This window comes from Pleurodeles waltl, chromosome 5 (genome assembly GCF_031143425.1).
Source record: "Pleurodeles waltl isolate 20211129_DDA chromosome 5, aPleWal1.hap1.20221129, whole genome shotgun sequence".
Classification (NCBI taxonomy): Eukaryota; Metazoa; Chordata; class Amphibia; order Caudata; family Salamandridae; genus Pleurodeles; species Pleurodeles waltl.
In genome coordinates, this window is record NC_090444.1 from 95,618,193 (window position 1) to 95,645,236 (window position 27,044).

Here is a 27,044-nt window from a genome sequence, read left to right on the forward strand (position 1 = left end):
CATTTAATGAGGCTTTGCTGGATCCGGTGTTGGAGGTGTGGAAGAAGCCGGTGTCTTCCTCGGCCGTTCATAGGGCTGTGGCCAGGAGGTATCGAGCTGCACCATCTGACCCTGGCTTTCTCTCTAGACACCCTACGCCGCAGAGCTTGGTGGTGCAAGCCTCCTGTTCCTCAAAGTCAGCGCCTGGTTCCTTCCCGACGGTGCCTGGAGACAGAGACTCCAAGAAACTGGATGCGCAGTCCAAGAAAATATTTTCGTCATGCAGTTTGGCGTTGAAGGCCACCAACGCCACGTGCATTCTGGGGAGGTACATCCATGCGCTGATGGATGATATTTCGTCTTCATTCACGGAGCTTCCCCAGGGTCTTTTGGATGTGGTCTCGGACGCCCAGGCTGCCGCGACCCAGATTATCCAGTCTGGGCTGGACACGACCGACTCGGTGGCCAGGGCGATGGGCACGGCTGTGGTGGCAAGAAGACAGGCCTGGCTCCGAAACTCAGGGTTCTCTGCGGATGTGCAGTCGACCCTGCTGGACCTCCCGTTTGATGGGGACAGACTGTTTGGAGCCAAGGCAGATTCAGCCTTGGAACGATTTAAGGAGAGCAGAGCCACAGCCAAATCGTTAGGACTGCAAGCTCCTTCTTCCTCTGCCTCTTCTAGAATTTTCAGGAGGTTTCGGGGATTTGGGCGTGGCTCTTATTCCTCTTCCTTTCGGGGGAGGTTCCAGCAACCCGCCTCTTCCCTCCCCTATAGGTCATTTAGAGGGAGGGGGAGGGGTGGGGTCCGTACCAGAGGAGCCTCTCAACAGCACTCTGCCTCTTCCTCGTCCTCTGGAGGGGTGCAGCAGGGGAAGCAGCCTTAGGCTTCCACCGTTTCCCACTCACTCCTCTCCTGTAGGGGGAAGATTACAGCGTTTTCTCCACAAGTGGAAGTCTATCACAACGGACACTTGGGTTCTCGGCATTGTGGGAAAAGGCTACGCCCTTCCCTTTCGGGAGTTCCCGCCCCTCATCCCGCCCCGCCCATCTTATTGTTCAGAAGAACACCTCCTGTTGCTAGAACAGGAGGTTCAAGTCCTCCTTTCAAAGGGCGCGGTAGAGTTGGTCCCAGAGCACGAAAAGGGTCGAGGTTGTTACTCAAGATACTTCCTGATTCCCAAAAAGGATGGTCAGTTGAGACCAATCCTGGATCTGAGGATCTTGAATTGGTTCCTCAAACAGGAAAAGTTCAAGATGCTGACCCTAGCACAGGTGCTTTTGGCGTTGAACAAGGAAGATTGGATGGTGTCTGTGGACTTGCAGGATGCTTACTTTCATATCCCGATACTCAAGTCGCACAGGAAGTATCTCCGGTTTGTGGTAGGGTCGCAGCACTATCAGTTTGCGGTCCTCCCGTTTGGTCTTACTTCAGCACCTCGAGTCTTCACAAAGGTGATGTCAGTGGTTGCGGCGGAGCTCAGAAGGAAGGGGATAGCAGTATTCCCTTACTTGGACGACTGGTTGATCAAAGCCAAGTCCCCGGAGCTTGTGTCGCATCATCTGCAGTCAACAACCCAGTTGTTGTTCGACCTGGGCTTTTCGGTGAACGTGCCCAAATCTCACCTGGAGCCCTCTCAGCGCCTCCTGTTCATAGGGGCAGTACTGGATACAACATTGAGTCGAGCCTTTCCTCCGCCTCAGCGGATTCAAGATATTCAGGAATTGGTTCCAATGTTTCGAAATGGAGCGGTAGTTCCAGTCCTCAAGGTCCTTCGTCTGCTCGGTCTGTTCGCCTCCTGCATTCTGTTGGTCACGCATGCTCGCTGGCACATGAGGGCTCTTCAGTGGTGCCTCCGAAGGCAGTGGTCTCAACACAAGGGAGATTTAGAAGGTACTGTCAAGATCTCCAGAGATGCTGCTGTGGAATTGAAGTGGTGGATTGCGGGCAACAATCTTTCACAGGGGAAGCCGTTCGCGCAGTCGCCACCAGTGGCCACGGTAATAACGGATGCCTCCACCCTAGGATGGGGAGCTCATCTGGGGGATCTGGAGATCAAAGGGCTTTGGTCTCCAGAGGAACAGGTGTTTCATATCAATCTGTTGGAGTTACGGGCTGTACGTTTGGCTCTCAAGGCCTTCCTCCCATCCCTTCGTGGTCAGTCGGTACAGGTCCTGACGGACAATACTACCACGATGTGGTACATAAACAAACAGGGAGGAGTAGGGTCGTACCTTCTCTGCAGAGAAGCTCTTCGGCTATGGTCCTGGGCAAAGGACCATCAGATTTGCTTGGTGGCAAATCATCTGGCCGGGGTCTTGAATGTACGTGCGGACAGTCTCAGTCGCCAATTCTCGGCAGACCACGAGTGGCGTCTCCATCCAGATCAAGTCTGTTTAATCTTCCAGATGTGGGGGTTTCCTCGGATAGATCTGTTTGCCACTCGGGAGAACGCGCATTGCCCGTTATTCTGCAGCCTCCAGTATCCGATGCAGGGAGCGTTGGGGGACGCGTTTCAGATAACCTGGTGCGACCAGTTGCTTTACGCGTTTCCCCCCATACCCTTGATTCCTCGAGTGTTGAGGAAAATTCGCCAAGACCGGGCCCAAGTCATCTTAATAGCTCCGGATTGGCCAAGGAGGGTATGGTACTCCGACCTTCTCCAACTCTCACTGTGCCCTCCGCTCCGTCTCCCTCTCAGGGCAGACCTCCTCTCGCAGTCGCAGGGGCAGGTTTTACACCCCAACCTCCAGAGTCTGCACCTACATGCTTGGAGATTGAACGGGGCAACCTGAGTTCCTTCTCTCTCCCGCCTGATGTAGTGGATGTTATCTTAGCGGCCAGGCGACACTCCACTAAATCTATCTACGCTAATAGGTGGTCTAAATTTGTTATGTGGTGTGGAGAGAGACAGATTGATCCCTTACATGCTCATCTGTCACATGTTTTGTCTTTTGCACTGTCTCTAGCGCAGAAAGGTTGTGCAGTAGCTACCATTAAGGGTTATTTGTCGGCCTTGTCAGCCTTCATTTGTCTTCCAGACCAACCATCGTTATTTAAATCCCCTATTGTTCTCAGATTCTTGAAAGGTCTTCTGAATCAATATCCTCCAAAACCATTCGTTATGCCTCAATGGGATTTGTCCTTGGTCCTGACTTTCCTTATGGGGTCCCCTTTTGAGCCTATGCATTCTTGCCCCTTAAGGTATTTGGTTATTAAAACAGTATTCCTGGTAGCTATAACATCTGCAAGGAGAGTGAGTGAGTTGCAGGCCTTATCGGTTAAACCCCCTTATATAACGTTTTATGGGGATAAGGTGGTGTTGAGGACCAAGGCTGCTTTCCTTCCGAAGGTTGTTTCACCCTTCCATTTGGCTCAGACAATCACTTTGTCCACGTTTTATCCTCCGCCTCATCCTTCAAAGGAGGAAGAAAGACTACATCGCCTGGACCCAAAAAGGGCGTTGAGCTTCTATATCGACAGAATGAAGGATATCAGGCTGGAGGATCAGCTGTTTGTCGGATACGTGGGCAAGAGGAGAGGAAAGGCAGTCCACAAGAGAACACTCTCCAGGTGGGTTGTTCTTTGCATTAAAATCTGTTACTCTTTGGCAAAGAAGGATCCGCCTGAGGGCATTAGAGCTCACTCCACCAGAGCTAAGTCGGCCTCTTCGGCCTTGGCCAGGGGTGTTCCTGTGGTCGACATCTGCAAGGCCGCAACTTGGTCGTCCCTTCACACTTTTGTGAAACATTACTGTTTGGACTCTGAGGTCAGAAGGGACGGTCATTTTGCACGGTCAGTGCTGCAGGATTTCTTGGTTTGACCATTTAGGCACCCACCGCCGGGCGTGGTACTGCTTTGGGACTCTATTCATCAGGTGAGGAATCCACAGGTAGTTGTATCCATCAGAAGAACGAGTTACTTACCTTCGGTAACGACTTTTCTGGTGGATACATTAGCTACCTGTGGATTCCTCACGGTCCCACCCGCCTCCCCGTTGCCTTTTTGGTCTCTCCAAGCAATCCTTGAGTGTGCTCCTTTTGGTCTTCAAAGTTGCAATACATTTTGCATGTATGATATTTGTATATATGTGTATATTTATATATAAATCTATATATATATTGGGTATATACATGATTCGTATGTATAAATATATTTATTTGTTTTAAAAAAAAAAAAAAAAAAAAAAGGTTATATTAAATCTACAGCTATTTTATTGCAATGTTGTGTGATTTACAATATTAAGAGATGTTGCTTTGCTCTTTCATTGCATTGGGTTATTATTATTCTCATGCACGTAAAAAATGTTGGTACTGTCATCGGCACGTCGGCGAGGACTTCTTATTGCCTGTATGACGTCAGACGGCGTCGCGTGGGCTAGAGTGACGTCCTCGTCGACGTGCAGAGACTAGTAAGAAGATTTCCGTCAAATGCTGGCGCCATGGGAGTATTCATCAGGTGAGGAATCCACAGGTAGCTAATGTATCCACCAGAAAAGTCGTTACCGAAGGTAAGTAACTCGTTCTTTTGGATTGTTCTGAGGCACAGACCCTCCCGTGCTCTTAGGGCCTTCTAGCCGCTTCAGTGAGGTTTCCTATAGGGGAAGGTTTGAGCACTGACCTCAAGAGCTGTGGCTAGATTCAGGTCGGGTATATGTGACTTCAAAAGTTTAAGAGGTTGTCACCATATCTGACCTTTGCTTAGACACTCCTTGTTGTGAAGATCTTTGCTGCACACAGAACTAAGCAAATTTGAGATGGGAGCTTGTTGTGGTATCAGCGAAATTAACATTCATGGAGAGGAGCCATTGCAGGGATCCAAGCTTCTAGTGCTTGCAGGGGTGGTGGCTGCAATGCAGCAGAACAGACCTATTGTGATTGTAGTTCACGCTACCCAGTTTATTAGGCTTTTAGCAGGATGAACGTATCTTGTCTTAGGGGGTTCAGGCTAGAAAAATCGAGCTCACAAAATATACTTAGCAGGCTCACTGTAGGACGTTAACCAGAAAACCTTTTGATTACCTCTTTCAAGTACTGCTTATATATCAATCTAATAGGAGCTAACTTTGGATGGCAGGTTTGAGAAACTCGACAGTGAAGCTAAGGCAAGCCTGGAGGCGTTTGAAGACATCAGCAACAAATGGATTGTTGCTAGGAACAAGGAGATCCCTCATGATATTTGGGAAGTATTGAACACACAGCAACAACAGTGTGCACAACTCATTGAGGAGAAGAACAATCTCATCAGTGAACTGCAGCAGGTAGGATGAAGAGGGGTTTTAAGTAAAGGGATGATCAATGCGTTTGGGCAAAGACAGGATAGATACTGTTCGAGCTACAAGCGAGAGCCTCTTTAACGGCATTTTGATGAAAATGTTACCTGTTACCAATTCGATCTAATAGATTATTATAATTTTAGCAGGTATTACCTTTCCAACGGAATAAGTAGTCTCGTGGAATCTAATGCCCAGCTTGGGTTGTCTGACTGTCTGAAGGAGGGTGGGGCACTGTGGAGGTGGCTAAGGACCAGAAAAGGGTGTCTGAAGGATGGGTAAGCCTTAAGTTCTGAGGGTGTGTTGAGGATTAATGTTGGGCAAACCTCATGCTACCAACACATTCTGGGTGATTTTAATATTGACTGCGGCAACCAATACTGCAAAGATTTAAATCACCGGAAAATCCCCTTCTGGTTCATGATCTGCACCAGTACTCTTTATGCTCAATACCCCCCACCCCCAGCCCCCAAAAGGATGCACATTTACCTCGTATTTGCCAACCTAGCTCTTCTTAATTGCTAACCACCACTGACAATTGACTAGTTCCACCACTCCCTATTTCGAATATGCATTTCTTATACACTTAAAAAGAGATCCTGTCAACTAAATTGTTATTTTGAATACATCTAACTGACGTAAAAAACATGTGCACCAACTACAATGAAGTCACTGGTTCAACTATTAAATTACTTGTTCCACGTTAACTAGACAGCTTGGAAGGAAACCCAGTCAGCCACAGTTCTCAGAAATATTGAAGAGCAGAGGAAGGGTAATTCACTTTACTAACAATGCTTATCGACCAACCAAGTCTTCAAACATCCTTACGAAACAAAAACCCTTCTGAAGAAAGTACAAATCAGTAATCATAGAAGCAATATCTAAATGTATTTGATCGTGATGACAAGTGGACCCTGTGAGATATGATAACTATGGCATCGACAACATCCAACACTGAGCTGTTTTGAATTTATCAGTTGCAACTGTTATTTCCTATTCCAACTGTTATGGGAATAGCATGCAGATGTTGGTGCTTATCACACCACAGTCTATGAGACCTTTTGCTAACAAGCAAAAGGGGTGAGATTTTTCGACCTCGACTTCCCCTGTGATGCCACAGTGTCATGCAGTGGCGGGCCTGAGACATGTTTAAAGGGCTAATCAGTGCTGCAGGCCCACTAATAGCATTTAATTGACAAGCCCTGGCCACTTTACTAGGCAAATTAAATATGGCAATTGTGGATAAGCTAATATCACTATGTTTGAGAGTACAGCACACCTGCACTTTAGCACTGGTTAGCAGTGATAAAGTACATAGAATTCTAAAGCCAGCAAAAATAGAAAGTCAGAAAAACAGGTCAAGAGGCAAAAAGTCAGGGGAAACCACGTCAAGGATGCCAGGTATAACAAGCGGTGTATCAGCACCTTGGATACAGTGGTACTTTAAATAGATAACCATAATACAACTCAAAATCTAAAGTTATTGTTTGCATGGTAATGCACTGTAAAAAATAAAATGGTGCACTATTACCATTGGTATCCTTTGGGAATATGCTCAGCAGCCTTTGTGCGTTCTTGGCTCTGGTATAAAGTGTACTTATCCTAGACAGTCAGTGGACAGTGGTGCCAAAGGGTATGCAACAAAAACTTTACAAGTAAACATCTGGCTCCGAGGGTCGCTATGAATGTAGAGCAAATACCAGTTCAAAAATATCTTGATTTTTTTAAAACACATTTGATTAGGTTTCTAATATAATATACAACATTGCAGAAGTATTGTTGCAATACACATGTGTCCTCCACAATCAAGGAATAATCAATCATTACAGATACAAACATTTTTGGGAATGACCTGCGTTGGAAATGGCCCTCTCTACAGGGTCACCTCCAAACTTTTTGGCTTCCTCCTCCTACTTTTGCTGGATTTTTGCTTTAGTTGGCCTTCGGACTCTACTCACTTTACCACTGTTAACCAGTGCTTGTGCACTCTCACTACAAAATGGTTTATTTGTTTTGTACCCAACTGGCATATTTAATTTACTCGTAAGTCCATTGAGGAGTGGTATGCCAAATATCCAGGGTCTGTATATTAAATGCTACCAGTGGGCCTGCAGCACTTATTTGCCACCCACTCAAGTAGCACCTTAAAACTTGTCCCAGGCCTGCTATTGCAGCCTGAATGCAGTGTCACACTACTATGTTGACTTGGCATTTAAACCTCCTTGTCGAACCTTAAACTCCCCTTTTACTACATATAAGCCACCCCTAAGGTAGGCCGTAGACAGACCAGAGGGCATGGTGCTGTGTATATATTAGGTAGGACATGGATTTTTCATTACAGTTTTAAAAATTACACATTTAGACAGTTGGCATTTTTCTGCCCTTAGTGTCTGCAGCCTATCTTGGGTCACATGACTGGGTGTATCTGACAGTTAGACTTTGTGAAATCCTTCCAGATAGTCATGCAATAGTGGGATTAGCTGAGCGTCAATGGGCAATCAACTGGCAGGGCTGCGGGTGGTGCTGAGCACAGCCCCACTTGCATCTGAATAGGCTGTGTCCTGTCTCCTCACAATAGGCCTAATGACTCTGTATTTTCAGTGCAGCCAGCTTGCAGTCAGGGCAGGTGAGGCAGGAAACACCCAGAACTTCAAAGAACCGTTCCAGAAACTTCTCACACCTTCTGGGAGCAGGGCACCAGGGTATAAAAATAAGACTCTCAGACCCACTCTTCAGTTCACTAATGGACCTGCAGAAGGACTCTCAGAGGACTACCTGATACTGTCATGATAGTGTCATCTGTCAGACTGCTGCTGTACCTAGAAGGACTGCTTTGCTGCCTGGAGCCTTCCTCGATCTCTCAGAGATCAGAGCTGCATCTACACCTGGCCCTAGGACTACGAGAAATGACTCTGAGGACTAGTTTCTGGCTTCATGTTCAGTGCCACAGGGAGATAACAGGCTCCCACCATCTTGAAACCACACTGAGTGAGTCCTGAACCCCCAAGAGGTCTCCATCCACTCCTGGACCTTTGGTTGTGGTGCTAAAGGTGCCCAGATTGCCATTTTCCAAAACTGAGGACCTGGACAAAAGTTGGCCAAAAATGCTCCGAGAACCAGGAGGAATCCAGGACAAACCTGCTTGCCTATCTTCTCTGAGGTGCATCGCTGGTGGCATTGACTACGCGGCTTCTCTCGCTATGTTGTTTTCCACAGCAGCAAATCTGTTTCAGTGGTCATTCACAAAAGGGATATATGCATCCTTGTGGAACTGTCTTTGGCTACAGCCTTCTGCCTAGTCCCTCTGGAGATTTTCATTCCCATTTCGGTGAGTAAGTCCGATGGTAAAAATCTTCACAACTGCTTGGCTCCACTGCTATCTGATGACAAAGCTCCCTACTCAGACACTCCTGCAGCTTTGCCCTGCTGAACTTCTACATCCTCAGACATTTTCTCTTCATATTTTTATTAAGTCCGAAGGTAAGTGCTGATTGGGCCCAATCTACTTCTTGTATCTGACTTGCGCTCTGTCACAGTCGGCCTTAACTTTTGACTTTGGCCTGGTCTAGAGTTACCAGATGTCCATGGTTTTATCTTTTAGGCGCTATTTTGAACCTTAAGCTTTAAAAATTAATAACTCCGGTTCTACTGATTTCATTTTTGACATTTAGGTATCAAATAATGTATTAAAATGTACTAAATTGGTTTGGGATATTTCTTGTGTTGTGTTTTCTCTTCATTACTGTTTGTGTGCTGCAGAAATACTTTACACATTGCCTCTAAGTTAATCCTCACTGCTTTTTGTGCCAAGCTACACATGGTTACACATACGTTAATTTAGTGACTTTTGTGGTCCACCCTGCAAGCGATTGTGGCTTTTACTTGACCAGGCTCACACCCAAGTCAACCAACACCCTAATTCCTCACAACCTGATGTTGTACAATAGTTTTACAAATGAGATCACCAACTAATAAACGGTTTGTTTCATGTGTGTACAAGATTAAGTTGTGAGAGCACATCATAAAAGGAGAAGAGAAAGGGAAAACCAAACCTAAAAATAATATAGAAGTATCAACAACATTCCACTGAAGCATCTTCACAGTCACATTAACAATGGTACTATAGCAAGGTGAGGATAACTAAGGAAGGCAGAACGCCTCCCCCTTCATGTCCATGTAGCAGGTCGTGAAAAAGTGGGGTCAGCCTACTCGCTCATCTATGTCCCTTTATCATGGGATGTATAAAACCATCAATCTTCAGATACATCCACATCTGGTAAAGAAAATATCTATCCAGTGGCATCCATTGATGGATAATCTTGCAGGATTGCTTCCCAAGCCTGGTCATGCTCAGGAGTTCACTGCTGTCACTATGCTTCCATTTCAGTAATGCTCCTTTGCACTCTGCCCATTTGAGTAATTCCCGCCTCCATGCCCGAGGGACAGATCTGGTTGGGAATTTCCAGAACCAATACATTTTATGGCGAGCTACTATGAGGGCTACATTTGTACATTTGGAAGTGACAACATAATGTTTAGGTCTTGGAAACAGTCCAAGCAGGCACACCGCTGGAGTCTCAATAATATTTCTACCCATCGAATTGTTAATAAAATTCAGGACTGTGGGCCAGATGTAGCAAGCAGTTTTGCCCATTCTGTGTCTATGGGAAAATGTGTTCGTACATCTGGCCCTGTATCCCAACAGTTTGCATGTACCGGGCAATTCCACACAATATTGTAGAAATCAGCCCCATACATGACAACAGGGGCAGACCGCATGTGCCCCAGGGAATGTAAGGTTAATTCTTTTAGGGTTAAAATTCACCCTATGATGATAGTAATCCGGGTATTCCGAGAGGCGCGAGGAGTACATTTTAGAATATCATCAAAGGCGCTATCTGAAAGCACAAGTCCCACTTCGGCGGCCCAGTTTGCAAGCAGCCCATTCAGCTCACACTTAGTTTGAGCTCAGAGCACCTGCTATAAGAGGGCTATCGCACTAAGGGCCAGATGTATCAAGCGATTTTGCATTTGCAAACGGTGCGAATTGCAAAATTCGGCCGTTTGCAAATGCAAAAATGCCTTTCAGAATGTATGAAAGGCATTTGCAGTGCAATTTTCAGGAATCGCTAAAATAGCGATTCCTTAAAATTGCGACCCCTTTTAGAGAATCGCAAATTGCGATTCTCTAAATAGGAAATCGCAAATAAGGAATCCTTATTTGCGATTTCTTTAGCACATGTATCAAGCATTTCCTAAATGCGAATTGGGCATTTGGGAAATGCAATTACCACCAACAAAGGTTTGGTGGTAACCATGTGCAAATTTTAAAAATGCATTTTAAATGCATTTTTAAAATTGACATGTAGTGCACACATGCCCGTAAAAATATTTTTGGGGTGCAGCAGAGGGGGCCTTAAGCCCCCAGCACCATGGGATTTGCATTTCCTAAATTGCGAATTCCTAACTGGAATTCGCAATTTAGGAAATGCAAAAACGTTCGCAACAGGCCCATAGGTGCAAATGGGGTCGGATTCTCTATTTGCGATTCGGTAATAGCATTTGCGAATTTTAAGAAATCGCTATTACCGAATGGCAAAATTCATACATACCATTTTGCATTTCTTAAATAGCGATTTCTTAAAATTCGCTATTTAAGAAATGCAATTTCGTTTTTTGATACATCTGGCCCTAAGTTCACTATTAATAAAAAGGTAATTCAAAATGCTAAATCTGCAACCAATGAATTTTATAAAATTCTCACTGAATTTCGAAAACCTAAATGCATGGAAGGAAGTCATCCCACTACTCAAGATTTCACAAACAAACTGGCAACTCATTACACAACCAAGGCAGACACATTGGACTCCTATTTAAAACAGAAGAAGAAAACCATAAGCAGCAACCCGTTTCCTAAAATACCCTCTAATAATAAACCAACCCAGCCTCTACAGTCCTTCAAACAAATATGACGAGGTGAATTTATGGATTTGGTCAAAGCAAGCAGACCTTCCGGTTGCCCTTCTGACCCTTGTCCTCCACACATCTTCAAGAAAATTCTTTTATCTACTTCTGCTGCCACACCTGTAAGAAGAATCATCAACAACTCTTTAACTACAGAAACTTTTACTGTAGACCTGAAAAAGGCATACATACAACCGTTATTAAAGAAAACAAACCTAGACCAGCAGGACCCCAACAACTACAGACCAATCACAAATGGACCTTTCCTGGGCAAACTCATAGAGCAGCATTCACCCAGATGTCACAATTCATTGATGAAAATTCCATACTTTCAGTCTACCAAACTGGATTCCAACCAGGAAGAGATACTGAATCAGCACTCATGGCAATCTGGGATGATTTTAAAAACACAGTCGACCGCAATGGATTTGCTGCACTACTTCTCTTGGACCTCTCAGCTGCCTTTGACACGGTTGACCATGACACCCTAATCCAAAGACTCCATGAAGCTGGCATAGAAGGGACAGCTCTCGACTGGATTACATCCTACCTTCAAAACCGAACTGATATAATCTATTTTCCCACCTTCTCGTCCAAACCCTACCTCACAAAAGCAGGGGTCCCCCAAGGATCAATCATCTCACCTTTGCTTTTCAACATCTACATGATATCATTACCAGAACTGATCAATGATTTTCAACTCACATGCTACAACTATGCAGATAACACACAAATACTACTTAAATTGGAATGCCCCAAAAACATTGAAAACTCACAAATCTTCAGTTGCCTCAGAGTCGTTGATCAATGGATGACTTGGAGCCATCTCAAACTAAATGCCTCCAAAACAGAAATACTCATAAGTGGTGACTGGAAAAATTATGACCCACTGTGCGCCTGGCCTGACGATCTCGGACCACCTCCTCAATTATCCAAGGAAGTTAAAAACCTTGGAATTACCACGGACTCCAAGTTAACAATAAATGCCCAAGTGGGCAAATTAGCACGAACAAGGTTCATCACCTTGAAGACTCTGTGACGCATCTTCCCCCACCTCGGATATCCACACAAGGTGCAGGCTACTATCTCGCTTGTGCTATCCAAACTGGATTATGCCAATGGCCTCTACCATGGATTATCTCTATCTATTATGAAAAAACTACAACGTATTCAGAACTCCGCAGCCAGGCTACTATTACATGTAAAGCCACAAGCCTACATCTCCCCTGCCTTGAGAGCACTACACTGGTTACCCGTTGCCAGAAGATGCACCTTCAAGCTGCTTTGTATCACCCACGAAGCAATACATGGAAGAGGACCGCTTTTTATCAGAAACAAAATAAGCAAATACATTCAACAAAGAAACCTCCGCTCATGACTGGCACCCCGCCTTAGAACACCACCATACAAGAAAACGGCTATAGGTGGTACGTCCTTCACCGTTCAAGCAGCCAAACTATGGAATTCATTACCCCCACATATAAGATCCACAGATAACTATCTTGTCTTCAGAAGACTACTCAAGAGTTGGCTCTTTCCTTCATAACCACCATATTCAAACAGCAATGGACTGCATATGCCTGTGTTGATAAATATTTTTAATCTGATTATGTGTATATTCTAGGTATGTATAGTTCTTTAGGGAATATGTATTGCTACTATGTCATAACAATAAATTACACACAGACTCTTTAAACCTGTTTAACTAATGTATATTTTCTCGCGGTTTAAATATGTATATGTATGTATATATATATATATACATATATATGTGTGTGTGTGTATGTTATTTTATGCTTAACATGTTCATAGGTCATAGCATAGCTCCTAGATAAGTTGTTATATTAGATACTTATGAATCCCTGTTCTCATTTATATCACACTGATCAAATGTTTTATTATCATAGGCATTTCGCTGTTCAAAAATTGAGGAAAGATAAATAAATGTTAGAAAAGGACACTTATTAATTAACTTCAAATATTACAAATCTTGAAAGTCTGTGTTTATACAATACTACTTTTTTCTCATATTATACCCATTATTATATTCCTTGAACATATATACCCTTACTATGTATATACATATCTATATATTTCTTACTCTAGTCATACTGTACTAGAGAAAAATTTAATAAAAATAAAATGCAATCTATCAATAAATCATAAATAAGTAAATAATATAATAATAATAATTAACAAATAAATTAAATTAAAACAATGATCAAAACATGTGTTTATACATGGTTTAAAATGGGTTCCTGTGCCCATTAACTGAGCACCAACCTCGATAGGCGAGCGCTGGAAGGAACACAGGATTACCTTTGGCATATATATATACATATATATAAAATTATAAATAAAAAATATTCAATCTATCTTCCATCCCCACTCTGACTCATCTCAAACCCATTCTACTACGTTCATCTCCTAAATAACCGTGCCTAAGCTCTTCCCTTCTCTTCCACATCTAATTCACCCAAACCTCAGTTTACTACAATGATCTCCCAAACAACTCCACTAAATTCTCCCTCATTTATCTCACCTTTGACTCATCCAAAATCCCTCCTCCTACTATGATCTCCCTTTCCACAGATTCTTCCCTCCTCCGTCCCCCCTTTACTCATCCCGAGCCTCATCCTATTACTGTAAACTCCCAATTAACACTTCCGGATTCTTCCCTCCTCTACCCCTCCATTAATCTAGTCAACTAACAAACTCACATATGTGCGGCTCAAATTAACTCATAATAATACTAAAACTTTACTCATATTTCCCTATACTAATCCACCACTAATCCTTTTGGGTTCCGGAGTAGCGTGCTGCTTGCCCAAAAGCGATTTGACACCTCGTCAGGGGTAGTAAGCGCTATATAAATACTATTACAATACAATTAGTAGTTCATATTTCCGAAGACAGCTGTGTTCCGGAACTTCACATTCCCATTTACTCTGCATTGTTGCCCCTACCTCCCCATATAATAGGAAGTGCTGTGCAGAGAGCTCATAATCAACCAAATCCTGAAAGTCTCTTAGCTGACCATTCCCAAACCGTTCCAGAGTGTGCCCATGCAATTCCTCCCCCATGCAGTCTGCACCGGTTAGTATTAATGCTGCTCTTTTGCATAAGGCAGTCGAGTATGTGTCCTTGAAGAGCCCTGATCCATGCAGATTGGAAGGTGCTAAGCAGAAGCCCAGCACCGCACTCCTTTATTTGGTAATATGGATTGAGCAATAACATCATTAGCACATCCTGAGTGGGCACAAATTATATCCCAGAGGCTGCATTCAAACACGTCTTGATGCCTATTTAACAGGGCACCTGGGGATCCTGTTGTCTGCTGAGAGCGAGGTTGGATCCAAAGCATTGGCCACAGTCAGAGTATGAAGACAAATTAGGGCCTTAACTGTCCTCAAGTTAATGCATGAGGGACACAGTGCTTGTATTGAGCAGGCAAACACAGCGATGCCCACTAAAAGTACCAGATATATTGGGTCCATATCACATTTCCTGTAGGCATTTAGAGTCATGTGCCAACTAGAAATGTAAATGGGACACTGCTGCATAGACTGGTGTAAAGAGGAAACATATATGTGTCCCTTTGGGTCTGAAAACTGTGAGGTATGACTTCCGTGGGTCAGAGGTGGTACCTAGTGGATCAGGGACAAGGCAGGCTCGCCACAGTCACTGTTATGTAGCATCTCAGACTGATTGTGGCTAGCTGGGCTGTAGGGAGCTCATGGACAGTGAGTGAATCATTTCTGAGAGGTGACCTCCACTCAGTCTTCAGGCAGATGGTTCATGCCGTGCCACGCAGCCACTAGCACCACATATTTTTAGTTACTGAAGCATGGTTTTCTACGCTCCCATAAGATGTTGGTTTCTGACAAAGGACAAGAGAGTATGGACCATCACTAACACGTTACTACAGGCAAGTTATATTTCCTTGCCCTATCATTACCTGGCTCATGTCTGAAAACTTAACCCAGCTGAGCAACAATCATGGCTAAATTTAAACCTTTATGTAAGTGAAGCATCACGAAACTTTCAATCAGAACTTCCCAAAACATGCTTAAATATATTGGATAAGATGTAACATGCAGGTTAATTGCTATTAGTATAATATGGTGCATGTGTAATCCATAATATTGTTAATGTTAGAAAATTGTTTTGTTTGTGGCTCACCTGTTTTAACTGGTATGAGCACAGAGAAGCCTTTTTAGCATGGTGATGTGCTGTAAACTAGCCATATAACATAAAATGTTGTACTTTTGAAGGAGCTGAAAGTGAAAGATGAACAATATGTAAAGGACCTGAAGAAACATGCAGAAGACATTGATCTGCTAATTGAGAGGATGGAGGAACAGATCAGAAGCCTGACTAAGACCTACATTGAAGAACTCTTGCAGATTGAGGTAGACCAGAGTTTAGAAAGGAAGTATTTTGGATAGCTGTATGAAAAAGTCTTAACCTTTTTTCCTCACCATCAACAAATGTGGCCTCTCATTTCACCCTTTGTTCCCTTACAGCACATAGCTGAAACACCTACTACTCCGTCACATACAGGAAAATGTGAGGTACAATGAAGATGCTTGTTTCTGGTCCAGGGAGGACCAGGCTTTGCAGTTTGGGCTCAAATGTTCCCATGGGGAGCAGAGTCAAGGCTGATATACATATGACTGGGTCCAAACTGGGGTGGCATGGTGAGCAAAAGAACAATGGATTTTACCCAGATCTGTGACTGGGGGTGATGGTTTGAAAGGTTTCAGCACTCTAGGCATCATAGTTTGGTGTTGCTAAAGGTGGGCTACACCAGGATCTCGCTCCTGGGAGCTGCTGGACTACTGAGGCAAATCTTGTCTGAAAAGACTCCCTACCTGTGATCAAGATGAAGCGACATCTTGCTTCAAATATACCATCCAGCAATGGAACAAAGAGAAGAAACTGGTGTGGATGCTGACTGGATTCCTGAGCACCTCTAGAGTATGCAGTCACTGTGGACTCAAGAGGGAATAGAGTTTTATAAGCCAGGAGCCTATCACAACAGAGGCAATCTAACATGTTCATGTGGTGAGAGTGGGGAAAGACTACATAGAGAGCGCCCGTCAGTCTGAGAAATGCCTGTTTTAACTCCCACGTGGAAGATTAACCACACCTGCCAGGGAAGGGACTACTGGGTATCTCACTGTGATATGTGAGGTGGGTGACTAAGAGGTCCCTTTCGTCAGAATCAGACTTCATCCAGGAGACAGTGTAGGAAATCTGCCTTTTCTGTGTGGTCACCCCATTTTTTTGTCTTATACTGGATCTTGTATTTTTACTGTCTATGGAACTTTGTGCACTTTACCCCTGCCAACCAGTAGTAAAGTGCCTGTGCTCCCCCTTTTAACCTGGTCGGATTGGTATACTCCTAATTGGTATATTTAACTTACATATAGGTCCCAAGTATATAGCACCCACTTCAGAATACTCCTGGATCTGAGGAAGATCAAAAGAGGGCTGAACCTGCGGATGGTGACCTGCGAATAGCCCTGAAAGACTGGACCTGCTCTCTCTTGTCTCCTAGACTGTTGGACCTAACCCTTATTGCAGGGTTATCGCCAAACCTTTTGCCTTCTTCCTCCTATTTTTTCTGACCTGTTTTTGTTCGCTTTAGGACTCTGGGCACTTTAGCACTGCTGACCAGTGCTAAAGTGCATATGCTCTCTGTCTAAAATGTATTGGTGATTGGTTTATCCATGATTGGCATATTTGATTTACTAGTAAGTCCCTAGTAAGGTGCACTGTATGTGCCCAGGACCTGTAAATCAAATGCTACTAGTGGGCCTGCAGCACTGATTGTACTACCCACATGAGTAGCCCTGTAAACATGTCTCAGACCTGCCACTACAGTGTCTGTGTGTGCAGTTTGAAACTGTCATTTCAACTTGCCAGGTCCAGGCTGGCGGTAAGGGGGTCGGAATCCCCCATGCGCCGCCATGGAGGATTCCTCAGGCCAGGGGAAAACCGGCGGGAAACCGCCGGTTTCCTTTTTCTGACCGCGGCTTTACCGCCGCGGTCAGAATTGGCCTGGATGCACCGCCAGCCTGTTGTAATGACCCCCTGAGTGTCTTCTTTCATATGTGTAAGTGCTGTGTGACTACAGTGGTACTGCTGAGCTTTGCATGTCTCCCAGATCAGCCTTGGCTGCTCATCCACAACAACCTATAGAGAGCCTGGCTTCTAGCCTCGGCTACACTACACTAATAGGGGATACCTGGACCTGGTATAAGGTGTAAGTACCTTAGGTACCCATCACACACCAGGCCAGCTTCCTACACTTGTGCACTACAAAAGCTTCTCTTTGAAGTTTACCTAATTTGAAGGCAGAAATGGGTAAAAGTACTGGATCTCTGACGCCGCATAGTTAGAACAGTTTCTGGACTGAGGACATCTGCCAAGAAGAAAAGTTGGATGCAGTAGGAGGGACTGCCATTCTGCCCATTGCTTTTTTGTGCTGGCCTGCTGCTTGCTGCTTCTGTCCTGGGGGTGAAAGGACTTGATTTTGCTTTCTACATCCTGCTTTCCAAGGTTCTCCAAGGGCTTGAGTTTAGCTTGCCTCCTGTTAAAAAGTCACAGGACATCAAAGACTTCGGGGGTTATTACAACTTTGGAGTAGGTATTAATCCATCCCAAATGTGACGGATATACCAGCAGCCGTATTACGAGTTCCATAGGATATAATGGACTCGTAATACGGCTGGTGGTATATCCGTCACTTTACCGTCACTTATGGGACGGATTAACACCTCCTCCAAAGTTGTAATAACCCCCTGCATCTGCTAGCACCTGGGCTCCTCTGCTGAGAGCCCTGTCCTGTCAAGTGGTGCCAAATCCAGTCTGGGCCCTTGCAGGAGGTTTTTGGTGCTACAAGAAGAAAATCCATACGTTGACCCACTGCATTATTCTGAACCCACGCATTGCTGTAAGGATTCAACACATCACTGCTGCCCGCACCGGAGCATGGTCCGCATTTGACGCAATTACTACAGTTTTCAGCGCAGGCCCCAACTTTCCGTAGTGTGTCAGAAGAACCACAGCTGTGTGAGTTTCGAGCACTGCATCACTGAACATCACTGAAGTCTGTGACACATTGCCCTGACTTCGACCCAACACCAGCTTCATCGATGTGAGGTCGACCCATTGTGGCTTGACTTCTGATGCATCACCGATGCATCGTTCCTAGGCAATGTTTTCTTTATCGACACTGCACCGCAGCAATGAACTGATGCTTCATGCTGCAAATGACGCATCATCTCCCCAGTGGCAGTAAGGAACCGACGCATCACCTCCTCTGCAACAGTAAAAAAAATGATGTACCCCCGGCTCTTTCGACGCATCACCTCCAGTGCAGCCAGTATTGTCTTTGTTTTTTACTTATTTCAGGTACTGTGCCTCAGTCGAGCGCTTCATTGATTTTAAGGAACTACAATTGCATGTAAGATTTTAAAAGTGATATCTTTGCTTTTGTATGTTTGATTTTTGTCGTTTTGGTCTTGTTCTACTCAGATAAATTTTGGCTATTTTCTAAACTGGTGGGGTTTTCACTGTGTTACTGTGTGTGTGTACAAATACTTTACACATTACCTCTGAGATAAGCATGAATGCTCATGCCAAGTTACCAAGAGGGGGAGCAGGGTTAATTTTAGCTGTGTGACTCCCTTACCATGACTAGAGTGAGAGTCCCTTCTGGGACAGGGTGCTAACCACTGCCAACTATAGACCCCATTTCCAACAAGGACAAAGAAGTGGACTCGAAGGATAATAAGGCTGACCTGTTAAAGCTACAGGGACACAACAAGCTACAAGAGGCCTTTTGCTGAAACTGCCCAGCCTACCCACGGCAACTGGACCTGGACTGGACTCTTCTGTTTGGCTCCTGTCTGACACTCTGTGAGTCTCCAAGTACCTCCCCTGAGGTCAGAGGGTGGTGGGCCTTTATAAGTGTACTGCTGTGGTGGATTGTGACTTAAAGGACTAAAGTCAGAAGGTAAAATCTTTGATTAGGACGTCCCTTGTAGGTATATCCGACACACACTCCATTGCGGTCAGTGTCAAATTGCACCAGGTCTCAGTCTACCACAGCTATTGACTATTTAATCTATGTTTCACTGCATTATTCCTAATTAAAACTTTTAAAAATCATATATCCTGTTCCTCTACTACATTTTTGTAATTTTGGAGCCCTTTTCCTTATTAGAATTTACTCTGCTCTTATAATTTGATTTGCAATTTCTATTGTTTTGCATTTTGACTTTACTACTGTTTTGGTACTGCATAAATGCTTTACACATTGCCCTAAATTTTTTTTTTTTTAGTATTTCGTTTTGGTGCTTTTCAGTGAAAACAATGTAGGATACATGTATTATGTATGGGAATAGAAATCACTCAACATGAACAAGAATACACATGCTCCTGCACAACATCATACAATTATACAGAATGCATCTCGTTCGCAAAGTTAGTTTGTATTCTGGACATCAGATTTGTCCCGGATACATCATAAACCAGTGACAGGCAGATTGACAGACAATATGTATAGTTTGATACGTCTTGTAATTGTGTTTAGCGATTATCAATAAGAATTAGGTGCATACCCCCTAGCATCATCACCTAGTGTATCTAGGGGGAGGGGTCCGTTCCAACCCCGGGGGATCAGGGTGGAGTCTTTACATATACCCCTCTTGGATTAGGATTGCAAGCTATTAATTCAGTGTGAGTTTTTTTTTCAGCATCCGTGGTGTGATTCAGGAGATAAACCTTCAATGATTCCCAGATATCCTGGGGTCTGGAGCTAGGAGGCAGCAGTTCTTCATATGTATTGAGCTGGTCCCTACAGCATATGAGAGCTTGTAACCAATCCTTAAATTTTGCTGCTTGACCTCTTCCCCATTTACACACCACTTGCCTCTTGGCAAGAAGCAGGCCCAATTATATAAATTTCATAAATGCTGCTCAGTGTCAACAGTATATCCCACCACTGCCACCAACGACGTAAGTGTTATCGGTTGAGTGATCATTAGGGTCAGTGTCTATTCAATTTTCTGCCAGTAGGATCTTATTGGGGGACGTGCCCAGGCCAGATGAAGGAAGTTCGTCCCTTCAGTTCTGCACCTCGCACATCTGTTGTCCGTACAAAGGTGATATCTATATAACCTTGCAGGGGTATAATGCATCCTATGTAGGATTTTATAATGAATTATGCAAAGTCTACTGCTTGAGGCTATATGCCCTGTTTGTTGAAGGCAATACAGCTGGGCATCAGAAAGAGAGCTTTCCAGTTTCATGTCCCACCTCTCCCAGGATCTGCTCCTCATAACTGCTGCCTCTCGCTATGCCGTATAGTAGAGGATGGACACCAAGTGTCGCTGCCCTGCAGAGTTGAGTAGTTTGTGCAATGTGTTTAATGTGGGGGTTCCGGAGGAAAATCTGGGGTAAAGGCCTTGATCTCCTGCCGCAATCTAATGTATAGTAATACTTGTAAAGGTGTTGAGTTTTTTCCATCAAACAAAACCTCACGAGCAATAAATTGTCCATCTTTATAAAGATCTCCCTAGGTGTGCACCCTAACCTTCTCTAGCATGTTCTGGCAGCTAGATTTGTGTGTAACTGGGCGAGAGGCCTGATACCTGATTGCGGTGGAAGATGAATATATTAGTGGTTTGCCAACCTTTTCAGCCAAGCTTTCCCACACTGCATTTGTGCAGTTAACAGTAGAATGGGGGGAGGGGCTAAAGTGTATGCTCGAGGCCCAAAGTATGCGGCGGGGGGGAATCCGGGCCATATATCCATGTACAATGGGTAGGTGCAACATGTACGGGGCGGATTATACCAATAAACAGCATGGTTAGCTTGAGTACATAAATAGTAGAGTTCCTTGTCTGGTGCCTCAAAACCTCCCCTCTCAAAAGGCTGAGTGAGCTGTCCCCATTGCAGATGCAGCTGCTTTCCTGCCCAGGCCAGCCAGATTAGCTGTGACTTGAGCATCTTGAAGAAGTGCCTCCCCGGTAAGTGAGGGATATTTAGGAACAGATAAAAACGTTTTGGGAGGGTAATCATTTTCATGAGAGTGATGCATTCTGCCATGGACAGGGGCATCGAGATCCAGCATGTGACATTGTCCTTCGCGTATGATAACACAGTGCCATAATTAGCATGTATAAGTACCTCTTTACTCTTAGAAATCTCTATTCCCATATATCTGAGACTGGAGTCACATCACGTGAGTGGGAAGTCTAGTTGGAATTCCTGAGTATTTGCGGTCAGAGGAAAAATACTAGATTTTCCCCAATTGATTTGGATACCTGACAGTGCACCAAATCGTACATATTGTCGAAGCACTGTGTTTAGCCTTTCTTGGGGGTCCCTTAGGTATGGTGTGATGTCATCTGCTTATAGTGATACTCAAGATGTGCCTGTCAGGGCATCTGACGGCATATTGGCGATGATGCTGTTGTAGCTTGGCAGCCAGTGGTTCAACCACAAGCGCAAACAGCAGGGGTGATAAAGGCCACCCCTGTTGCGTGCCCCGCTTGTCTGTAAATGATGCTGCGCATTCACCATTGATTTGGACTTTGGCAGTGGGAGAAGAGTACAGGAGGGCTATCTATGATAAGAATGCAAAGGGGAAGCCCATATGCCTAAGTACTATCATTAGGTAGTCCAACTCCAGCGAATCAAAAGCCTTTGTGGCATCAAGAAAGACTGCGACAGCAGATAAATCCTGATCTATAGCCTGTAATAGTGAACAGGGTGTGCAGGTTATGGGAAGCGGCCCTCCTGGGGATGAACCCCGATTGGTCTGGCCTGACCAGGAATGCCATCAAGAGGCTCGGATGGTTTGCCAATATCTTGGCCAGCATCTTAGTATCACAATTAATTAGCGAAAGGGGCCTTATGAATCACAGGTATCTGCCGGTTTATTAGGCTTCAGTATAGTTATGATCGTGGCCTCTCTCGTGATGACTGGTAGGATTCTGTCCTGTTTTGCAGTCGACCGCTTTCAGCATTGGTATGAGACTACCACTGTAGGTCTTGTAGAAGTCTGTGGGTAGGCCGTCAGGGCCAGGGGCCTAACCCAAATTAACTGTATTATGGCCTCCCTTATTTCCTCATCTTCTATATCAGTGGCTAGGAACTGCCTCTGAGCATCGCTCAGCCACCCCAGTGCAACATCTTCAAGATAGGCATCTACCTCAGCTTCCTGTTTCCTGGTCGAGGTATACAACGTGCAATAATATGAAGCAAATACCTGTAATATATCTGAATTGTCACATACTAAGATGTCAGCTTGAACTCTGATCATTCGGATTGCATTTGCAAAATGGGGTTTACGGATCAGGGAAGATAATGCCTGACCAGGTCGCTCTCCCCCCATATGAGCTTGCCGGCGCATATTTCCAGCGGTAGAGAAGTTCTCGGTTAACAGTTTTTTGAAATTCTGTCAGGATATTTCAAATTTTCTGTGTCACCTCGGGATCATCAGTCATCCCCAGTTGGGCCTCCTGATCCATTATGTTCTCCTCCAAATTGTTAAGTGTAGTTTTAAGAGCACACAGTACGATGCTGCTCTTGGCTAGGCATAGACTTTGTACTGTAACTTTAAAGGCTTCCTAAATGGTTCCCAACTTATGAACGGTTTCTTTGTTCCTATGGGAAAAGTCACTAATTTCTTGGCGTAACCCTTCCCTACATGGAGTGTCCAGCAACACCTTTGGAGAAAGTCTCTACAGTATATATGGTGAGTTATTAACCGGGGGACTCAACTCCAGAAGTACTGGAGAGTGATCGGAACAGGTACGGGCCAAATGTGTGGTCCCTCGCATCCATGGCCAAAGTCCTCGTGATAGAATCCCATAATACGGTCTAGACCATCTTACATGCACACCCGAATAATAGGTCCCTTCTGCTAAGTGTGGGTGCATACCTCACCAAGCATCTATCAGCCCCTGTTGCGCCATTATATTACATTACAAAACAAATTAAAATCACCTCCCCAGAGTATGTACATGGATCCGATATCTACTATTTGGCTCCACTGTCTTGCGATGTGCCAGCAAAATGGGTCTCCTGCATCAGGGCCACGTGTATATTATGCCTATCTAGTTATGCAAGTATATCCCTGCATTTGCGAGGGTCACCCAGGCCCCTTAACGTTCCATGAGAGAAAATTAATGTGGCGATGAGGGTCAAAGGGCTGCATATGATCGTTGTCTGTTTTGTCTACAGTATGTTCGTGCAAGCTGCCCGTTTGTGCAATGAGGTAAGTATTGGGGCATTATACTGAGCGAGCGTGTTGATATCAATAGAGGTAAGCTTGTTCAATGGAGCAAACATCATACCTCTCTTCCCAACTCCCTCCCACACTGGCGGCCCAATCCCACCAGAAATGTAACCTGTCCCTTAACCTCAATATCCAAACACAAATCTAAGACTTTGCCTACTCCATCCTCAAAGGTACCGTGATTGTCAGTCATTGTAATGTAAGATCAACTGCATTCAAAGAGGAAAAGAAGAAAAGGAAAAAGAATACTTCCAAACAACAAGCAAAAATCAGGTGTTTCCTCCTCGCCATGGCAAGGGTGTCCGAGGAGCATTATGAAGTGCCCTTGACATCTCCATCAGTGCCGGATCTGAATTCTTTATTGCAAGTTATATGGGTAGGCGTAGCATTCATTATTTAGTTGTAATGTGTCCAGTAGGTGCGTAAAATCATTGATAGTTTTGAATTGTTCCTTGGGCAATCCACTGGCCCAGTTGGACATTGGGGGTGAAATGGATTAGACTGCTGTCAAAGTGGATATCTGCTGCAGTAGATTCCATGTTAGCCTTGCTCTGACAGAGGACAGGCAGGCCTCAACTGAGGTGCTTAGTGATTAATCGGGGAGCCTTTTGTTCTGTCCTGTTTCAGAAATTCTTCAGCTTGTTGAAGAGATGTGAAGATGTGGTCTCTACCCTTATGGGAAATACGTAGACGTGCCGGATAGAGCATCGCATAGGGGATGTTGGCTTGCCTCAATTTTTGTTGATGAAAAACATTTCTTTTCCGCAACGGTGAAGTCTGGATAAATGGATTCCCCATTACCCTTGAGCTGCATGTTGCGTTTATCATGCCCCAGGGCGAGAGGTGTATCCCTGTCTTGATAATTCAGTAGTCTGGCGATTATCTGCCAGGGAGGGGCACCCGGCGGTGGCCAGGTCATTAGTGCATGATGAGCTTGTTCCACCATTAGCATCCTGGAGAATGTGTCAGAGCCAAAAATTGTGGTAAGGAGGTGCTCCACAAAGTCCTCCACTTGGCCCATATTGGTAAATTTGGGGATCCCTACGAATCGTATGTTATTTCTACAGGATTTTACCTCTAATTCATTGTTTTTCACAGATATCACTTTGAGCACCTTCTCCATGTTCAGCAGCTACTCCTCCAAGTCAAATATTGTATCTTCACTGTTGAGATTCTGTTTTCTGGTTCCATGATGCGACCATCTTGCCATTCCAGTTTGTTAGTCACAATGTCCATTCTGGTGCGGATGCTGTCCATTTTACTTTCTATGGATGAAAGGCTTTGTTGCGTAGCCACTAGTAAGGACTTCATATCTGTCTCTTCTGCAGTGCTTCTGCTTTGTGAGTCTTCCATTGTCATGTGCTCAGAGTTGTCTCCCAGGGTGTGGCTTTCTCCATTGTCCAGATAGTGTACAGTGTGCTCATATGAAAGTTCAATGGCGACGGCGCTATTACCCACTTCTTGTCAAGATGTTTAGTGTGATCTGCCGCACTTGGGCCCTGCTTTGCCTCATCCAGAGGGGCATAAGAAAGCCCAGCGACACAGAGTGGCAGTGTATTTCCTATTACACTGCCAGGTAGGAAATATAGTCCCATTTATTGTCTCTCTGCCCTAGGTTCAGCAGGGTCTTATTGAGGCAGCATCAGTGTATCGCCATCCAGTGGATCATGTAGGAGAGACAGAAGTGCTGCGATGAGAAGTGATTGCAGGTGAGAGAGAGGTCCTCACAGTGTTTTTGCACTTGACTGCTGAGCTCCGGAGCCCGCCCCCATACACAAGGCTGCAGTTTGCCGATGCCTGCCACCGCTCTTCCCAGCGTCTTCGCACCACCCAGCCACACTCCTTTGCTTAAATCGCCCAGAACCTCAGGACCTCCCTTCCAAAAACCAAATACTGTTTCTCTATTGCTGCAGCGCAACCTCCAGTTAGTTCACGCACAGTGCCTTGGCTGCTATTTCTGTATGCTCCTCCTAATGGCCGCCATTTCAGTCGCTGAAGCGGAAGGATGCACACTACCTCAATTATCACTGTTTTCCTTTGACTGGGGGAGAAAAGGCATCTGTTTCTATCCTGTACAGTCTGTTACTCCAGAATTGATGTACTTTCCCAGGCAATGTTGATGTGTGGGGCAGGATAATGTTGAAGAAATGCTCCAGACTGCAGGAGCCTCAAGTCTGTCCCGCTATTTTGCTTGCTGGCCCTCTAGCGCCCCCCACATTGCCCTAATTTAAGCTTGTCTGCTCTTTGCCATAGCCATTAGTGGGCTGAGCTCAGGTTAATTTAGTGAATTTGAGGAATCACCCTGATAATAGCTGTGATCATTCCTTTAGGTGGGTAGTCACCCACCCCAAATTATCCAGTTTCTTACTGACACTGTTGAAACTGTGCTGTTGGCTTGCTTTTGGACTTAGGCCATGAATGGTGACTGAGCTGGTCATTGCCACCTGGTAGTAAAATACCTCCTGCTTACTAGGTCCTAGGATGAGAGCATACACATTCCTTTTGAACTATGTTACCTGGAAAGGATGCATTCAATTAGTATCGATACATCTCAATCAAAAACTCATTCCCCTCCAGAAGTGATCTACATCATCAGAAGCACATATTGTCCCATATGATTCCTCCCATGCTGATAGGCCAGTGAAGGGAGGACTACAGAAAATGATGTGGTAAACGACCCTGGGCAAGGCAGCAAAAAAGGGTGACCATACTCCTTTGATTAAAAATGTTTTGCTGAGCTGTCTAAATGTCCTCCAGAATAATTTGAGGAACACATTTACTGAACAGATCAAGGAGGTTAAGGAAGATGTGGTGATGTTTACAGGGAGATACAGCAAAATGTTGACAGGGCTGATGCAAATGAAGGAACAATTTCCTCCCTTGTTAATGAGATGGATGACAATAAGCGAGCTTCCCTGCAAATGGACATACATATAACAGGAATGAAAAAACAAGTGCAACTGTCTGGAGAACTGCTCAAGTTAGGATATGTGAGCATGCAAGGTGTAAAAAAGGCCTAGATCGCCGTCATATGTGGCATACTAAAGGAGGACGGCAACTTTGAGATCATAATTGTGTGGGCCCAAAGAGGTAGGTTGTGAAATGGTGGCCAAACCAATAAAACTGTCTAGGTTTTCACTTAATGCCAGGATCATGAGGGAAGCCAGAAACACAAACCCAGTCTATTTGAATATTTCAAGGCCTCCAACCGCATAACCCACAACTGGCAAATTAGATACATGTTGTTCAAGAACATTTGGGCCCTCATTACAACCCTGGCGGTCGGTGTTAAAGCGGCGGTAAGACCGCCAACAGGCCGGTGGAAAAAAAAATGGGATTACGACCACGGCGGAAACCCCCAACATAGACAGCCACTTTAATACTCCGACTGCCACGGCGGTATAGACAAAGAGCATGGCGGTCACCGCCAACAGTCAGGCAGAAGACAATGTACCGCCCACACTATTTTGACACGCCATTCCGCCACCTTTTCCGGGGTGGATTCAACGCGA

The 27,044-nt window shown here is 44.8% G+C and overlaps 1 protein-coding gene across 1 annotated transcript in view; it reads left to right on the plus strand.

Moving 5' to 3' along the window:
• DRC1 (dynein regulatory complex subunit 1) overlaps nucleotides 1–27,044 on the plus strand; it is a 597,053-nt gene that overhangs the window by 184,535 nt on the left and 385,474 nt on the right. The window contains exons 4-5 of the mRNA XM_069236516.1: nucleotides 5,054–5,237; nucleotides 15,488–15,625. Of these exons, the coding sequence (XP_069092617.1) occupies nucleotides 5,054–5,237; nucleotides 15,488–15,625 (322 nt within the window). The remainder of the gene's footprint in view (nucleotides 1–5,053; nucleotides 5,238–15,487; nucleotides 15,626–27,044) is intronic.